At 26.4% G+C, this 6,890-nt stretch overlaps 1 protein-coding gene across 2 annotated transcripts in view; it reads left to right on the top strand.

Annotated features, from left to right (window-relative positions):
- The first annotated feature begins 815 nt into the window (after nt 1-815).
- Nucleotides 816-6,890, top strand: part of LOC100168150 (multidrug resistance protein 1A) — a 21,258-nt gene continuing 15,183 nt past the window's right edge. Inside the window, exons 1-3 of one of the 2 annotated variants that reach the window (XM_001947399.5) lie at nt 816-1,134; nt 5,718-5,815; nt 5,950-6,010. In XM_001947399.5, the coding sequence (XP_001947434.2) occupies nt 1,063-1,134; nt 5,718-5,815; nt 5,950-6,010 (231 nt within the window). In that variant the 5' untranslated portion in view covers nt 816-1,062. The remainder of the gene's footprint in view (nt 1,135-5,717; nt 5,816-5,949; nt 6,011-6,890) is intronic. The other variant, XM_008179950.3, reaches the window with a different exon arrangement.

Genomic DNA, 6,890 nt, shown 5'->3' with positions numbered 1-6,890 from the left:
TATTATACGATCAAAGGATAGTAATATGAAAAGTTTTAACAGTGAAGTAGGTACTGTAGTCATTAGTGGGAGACAACCCACTTTGCCCCTGTCTGATTTTAAGAGCTTTCAAGGGCCAAGTTGTTAATGAAAAAACATAATAACTGATATAATTTACAGGAAATGTAATATTGCCTAGGAAATTATTGTCACAATGATAATTAATACTTAAGTTCGAATATATAGATGAATTAGCATGTTTATAAGATTTAAAGTAATTGGTGTGTGTGTGTGTGTGTGTGTGTGTGTGTGTGTGTGTGTGTGTGTGTGTGTGTGTGTGTGTGTGTGTGTGTACTATATTTAATTAGATTTTCACGTTCACGTATATTTTGCAATAAGATTGAGCTATTTTTGCCTATGATATTACCTACATATGCAATTATGTAAGCTAGGAATAATTCACTTGTTTTTTTTTATCTCAATACAATTATTGTAAAAAAAAAACAAGTGGAAATTAGATTGCGAGTGATGTTATCGGTTTTTTTTTGGTTACCTATACGAAAAATAATGGACTGGTCAAAACTTTTGTCCCCCTCTATTTAAAACTGAAATGACGCTACTGGGTTTTATTAAAAAATTGCATAATGTCCAAAAAAATATATCAACGCATTATCTATAATAATATTACCATACCATATACGATTCATTGATCTATGCCCTCGTAAGTGACTTTTTTTTATTAAAGTACTCGACAATGTATTTGCGATACTTTATTTCCCTCTCCTAAACAACTAAATAGATTAGATATTCACTATTTTTATATTATGGTCTCAGCACTTCTCTACGATTTACCAAGACGAGCATCTTATATTAATGCATTCACATATTATGTACATACTCACGCATGTCACACACACACCAATCACCACGACTGTTATTTAAGACAAAAATGTTTACTATCGTCACGTGTTTATTGTGTTCTATATTCATGTCATCGATTATTTAATAAGCAGATTCTTGAATAGACGTAGGATTTTCATCAGTTACAGGTACCGTGTAAATGTATTTATATACTATCGCATCATGCCGTCAGCAACTTACACAGTGGATCAAAACGTATGCAATAGCAAATTCAACAACAATAAAATACATCAGGTACGGAAATAATTTGCTTCAAGCAATGCTTTGAAATAAATATTTTAATTCTAAATTATTTTTGAAAGACTCAAAAGGCTATAGGTATGAATAGATTACCCTACATTACAATTCCAATTGCCAATACCTAGGCAGATAAAATTTACGACAGTTTTGATAATTTATTATTATAGGTGATTAATTTTAAATAAAATTATCTAAACCTGTTAATTTAAGTACAATAAAATTAAAACGAGTACATGTCATAACCCACAGAAAATCCATTAGTATGATATTATATCAAGCTCTAAAAAATTGTAGGTATATATAGGTAATTATCTGAATATAATATATAATTTTCATGAAAGCAATTTAAAAAATAACATAAAACTTCTGACATACCTAGTAGTAAGTTCATTAGGTAACTTTCATATGAAACAATACCATTACCTATACTTTCAAACTATTTTTTCTATTACACTGTTTTCATAATTATTATCTATAGGTACCTATAGAAGAAAATTTTTTTATAAAATTATTAGTTATTTCATTAATTTTTTATGTATAGATACTGTATGTTTTTTAAGTTACTGATACTCATTGATTTATGTTTTTAATTACATATACTATTGATTCCCTTTGGAATAAAAAAAAATGTATTACCTGTATTATTATTTATCAGTAATATCAATAATAATTGATCAAGTTATTAAAACAAGATTGTAATTTTAATATGAATAGCATTGATCTAATTTATTTAAACTTTTTTTAATCACATTACTCGTATTTAGATTTGAAGTTTGAACTGTATATATTTTTCTAAAACAATTATGTAGAAAAGGATATAAGGAAGAAATAATATGTATGTTTTTATAATATAAGGATAATTATTGGATGCTTTTAGAAGATTTCCAATAACTAGGTAGTAAATGTTTAATTAATAATATTTTATAATTTAGGTAGGGATATTCTATCATCATAGAATGAGAAAATTAGAATGAACCCTGCAATAGTAAAAATATTTAATAATATATTTTATTTAAATTTATTTTTATTTTTAATCTTCTTTAGCGACTATTAGTGTTTAAAAATTGTAATGCATAAAAGATTTTTCAGACACGAGCTTCTTTCTAAAATATTTATTTGACGTAGATTATTTTCCACGTTTTATTTGTTTTTGAAGAGTGGATTTTTCAAGAAACAAAGTAGGTATTGATACTAGGCTGCGGTAATATCCGGTTAAATAAAGGAATTTGTTGATTTAAAAACACTCCGTTAGATAAACTAAAGGAACCATTCATAGGTACTATGATTAAATAAAGTTGAAAGAAAATAGTATAAATCGATATTTTATGTTGGGTCTATGTTAAAAATTTAAAATATATTATTTTGCCAATACAATTATACGATTCTGTATTGACAGTTTGCCGCTGAGATTATATTTTAAGTATTTGTCAATATAAGGTACATGTTTTTGTAATAATACTTGACTAAAACAATTGAGAATAGTAAATTGAATTATACATTTAAATGGTGTACTTCCTTTTGTTTACTGCAAAGAAAATAAATTGAAAATATTATTAGTATCTTAATTATTGAGGATAGTTTCTGGTCTCAAATTGGATCTTGTTTATACTATATGGGATAAGGGTGGGTCAAAAGTAATTGTCAAAAAAATCAGAAAAAAACGAATTACGAGAAACAGTACCTAATATTTACACAAAATCGGATTTTGGTTAAATCAGTTCGATTTTGTTTTTATGATGTAATTTAGAAATCAATGACTAAGTAGTCTACAGACACTTACATTTTACAAAAAAATTCTAGACATGAGTCAATTTTTAAAATATGTTGGCTATTTTTGTGCTATTTAAAGACATATTTGAAATGTTTTACTTTTTTTTGGTTTATCTGTGATAAGTTGGTAACATTTTTAGTCTGTGGTAAAAAAAACTGGATAACTATATACATGGTTCCTCATAAGTAAGTGGTATTTACCATAATGAAAATGTATTAAAAATACCTACATAAATACTTACATATAATCATATCGTTTTTTTGTAAGCGTTTAAAGTTCAAAGTACTGAACAAGTCATATCATTTTTAGTTATTTAATCACCAAATACTTGACAATTAATAATACGAGATTCCTCATAAGTTCTTTTTTACTGAAAATAAGAAAGAGTTTTGCTTAAAGCCACATAAATGCTTAATGAGAAATTATTAAAGACATCCGTAATCGTATAATAATGATTTATCCAAATATGTAGATAATTGAAAATATTATTAAAAATGTTAAACTGTGCAAATCATGCACTAAAAATGTTGGTTATTTCATTCACAACGTTGTAAGTCATATTTTGTACTTACTTACCATACAATAAGATCAACCATAAAAAATATATGCAAATTCACGATATAGTCTATAGTGACCACTAATTGATTAATACGACATTCAGAAAACAACTTCAGCGTTCATAAATTAAATTATTGTTGGTATAAAACTGAAATCGAGTTATTTAAAACACAATTTAATAATCAACATTAAACATATACATAAATTTGATTAAAAACCACTACTGTAGGTTAAATTGAAGATTCGTGTATGGGAAGAATAAATAACGATTAATAAAAAAAAATAATAATTGCATTACAATGCTATAAGTAGACAAGTAAACTGTCCTCCTACTGGGAAAAGCAGTAACTACAAAAATCATTTTTTCGGGAAATTGAACTTTTGTGTTTTTGTAATTTTTTTAATTAATTTAAGATTTTAAGTATTCCTTTTGACTGAAACAGATGGAAATTTATGCTAGAAATTCAAAAATGCTATTTTTGACAAAAAATTTTGTCAAAATTATTTTTGACAGTTTTCACATAATAATGCAGTTACTGCGTTTCACGTTAGCATTACCCACATAATATCATATAGTGAATATAGTGGTACAATTTATAAAATGTAGTACTACCAATATCATAACTCTGCTAGTAGAAAATGCAGTAACTACAACAATTAACACAAATAATAAAGATACTTCTTAATAATGAATTTTAAAACTTTTTGTTTAATATATTGAATGAATATATCTTTTTATGATAAAATAATTAAAAAAAAAAAAACATTACTTAATCTGTATAGTTAATCCAAGACTGGGCAAGTTAATGATCTTTTTTAACTCAGTTAAGTTAATAGTTATACACATTTTAGTTAACTTTTTATTAAGTTAAAAAAAAGTAATTTTTTTTATATACGTTAGCGTACTTAATTTTTTCACTTAAACTAAATATACAATAAAGTGTTTATAGTTTATACAGTATTTCCATATAAGTTTCTAATGATAAACATTTTTAAGTTTAAAATATTCACGGTAAATATTTTTTAACATGCGAAAACGAAATAGACCCAAATAGTGAGGGGACATAAATAAACCCAAGATACTTTATTTGGATAACACGCGGCAGTGCTTGACCATTAAGTTAATAATCAAACTTAATCATTTCCCGAGTATGATGAAAGGAAATAATTTTGCATTTGTCAATGTTTAGAGATAATCCAAAATAATTACAAGTCATAAACTTATCTAAAACATTTTGGAGTATTAAACAGCTCTTCATAGAAGGTTTACCGAATAGAAAATATTGGCATCGTCTGCAAAAATCAGAATCCGACATGGCTTGCAAGGTTATTGAAAACACTGTATTTATAGAAATATTGTAAAATAATGAACCTAAGTGGTTAGTGGTTACCTTCACAATTATATTATTAACCTACTGTATTCATCAGCCATCGTTCTGTTCCAGTCAGTGTAACTTTTATTGTTATACCTAAATATTCTAAATATCCTTCAAATTATATTGCTATTAGTTTTGTCACATTTCAATTAGGTAGGTTTAAATTTGTCTATGAATAAAAAACTGTTAAAGTTGTACACACGGGTTGGGAGTAGATAGGTAGGTGCACCTATACCATGCAGTTATTAGTTATTACTTATTAGTTACTCGTTTCTAATCAGTTATCATTATTTGTGTTTAGTATATTATTAGAACGCTTTGCAAATACAAGTTATTACTTTAAAGTACTTTAAACGTCGACTACAGTCTACAGCTACATTTGGGCACAAGACTAATAATGAACGGAGTATGGCAGTATCGGATATATTTTGTAATAAATTACTAGGAAAAAATATATTTTCGATTTTAAAAGTACATAATATCATATTATATTATATTATAATAATGTAATAATTATTAATATTTAATATCGCATATAAAATTGTACATAGGGGACTATGGGATACATTGTTTTTCCATTTTTCTGTGTTTGCTTTACCTTAACAAAAACGTGAAAACGCGATGTTCTCAACTTAGGATAGGTACGTAAGTTCAAAACATTTCGGCTCGGACAAATAGGCGAAAAAATAAAAAATAAAAAAGGTACCTATTTATTTCGTCTAAAATTAACGAGTAAGTACCTAATAGGTTAGTACATAATTGTATTTCGCATGGAGCGTGTAGAATAGTCATAACAAACAAACGATCGATTTTTTAATGTGAGTATGTGAATGAAATATAATAATATGTGCTACGCGCTTGATATGTTTCAGAAACACGAGTTCGCCGAAGAGATTGAGTTGCCATCAATCATTGTAAGCGCGTCGATTCACTCGGGATTATCGAACTCCACGCTCAATCTGAATAATAGGTAGGTAAGAGTACTATTATATTATAGAGAGACAACCAGATAAGTATTCTATACATCATATTATTATTATACATATCGCTCCTGTTCAATCTACATAATATTATTGTTAACATTGTTGTGTGATGTTTTTACAGATCCACCGTCAAACCAGAATGCAAATCCGTATCCGACGTAAAATTTGGCCTCTTGCACATTGTAAGTTACATATTGTCTCGTCTCTTAAATATTTTAAACCTTTGGGTATAACTGTATAAGTATTACAATATGTTTGGGTAATACTTATTATTAGGGCACGGATGTTTTAGTAGTAAAAAAATAGTAAAATTGATTGCAGTATTGAACTAACAAATACCAAAAATTGCTCTTAAAAAATAAATAACAATGTTCGTTATAAATGTTTTTATATTATCGTTATTATTTTTTTTACTTTGAATATATATTTAATAAAAAAGTCATTTCAAATTTATTTTTATCTTTATTAATTTTTAAAATAATATTCTAAATCTAAAAAATAAAATAAATATTTTACATTTCATTTTTACAATTTAAACTATATAGTATATACTACCTTAAACATAATTGAACTGGACTATAAGAAATAAGAATAGAATGTTTGTTTTAAATTTTCATATTCAAATGTTCTTTGATTTGGAGCTAATAACTAATAAGTAAAAACAAAAAAAGGTGGGTAAGTGGATGTCGCTCTGCTGTACAGTAGGTTAGAAGTGGGTCACTGTATAATGGACAGTATTAAATTTGAATTCAATGATATAATATCACTGTATAAGAAAAACGATTCTGAGCGGAGACGGTACCTATATCAGTCTATGTATTAGACATATATATACTTATCTATGGTATTAAAAAAAAATTGACCTATAATAGGTACTTACCTATAATAAATTCCAAATTAATCATATCATAATATCTATTAGGTACTTATAAGTTATAACGCGTTATACATCAACAAAAAACCGTGGTAAAATCATAGATATATAATATTATACTTTAGAAGTTTCAAGTACCCACGAATAATATTATACAATCACAACAAAATAACTAAAAGAGTTATCCT

Source organism: Acyrthosiphon pisum, chromosome A1 (assembly GCF_005508785.2).
Source record: "Acyrthosiphon pisum isolate AL4f chromosome A1, pea_aphid_22Mar2018_4r6ur, whole genome shotgun sequence".
Taxonomy (NCBI): Eukaryota; Metazoa; Arthropoda; class Insecta; order Hemiptera; family Aphididae; genus Acyrthosiphon; species Acyrthosiphon pisum.
Note: the sequence above shows the minus strand (reverse complement) of the source record. Positions and strands in the feature narration are given on the sequence as shown.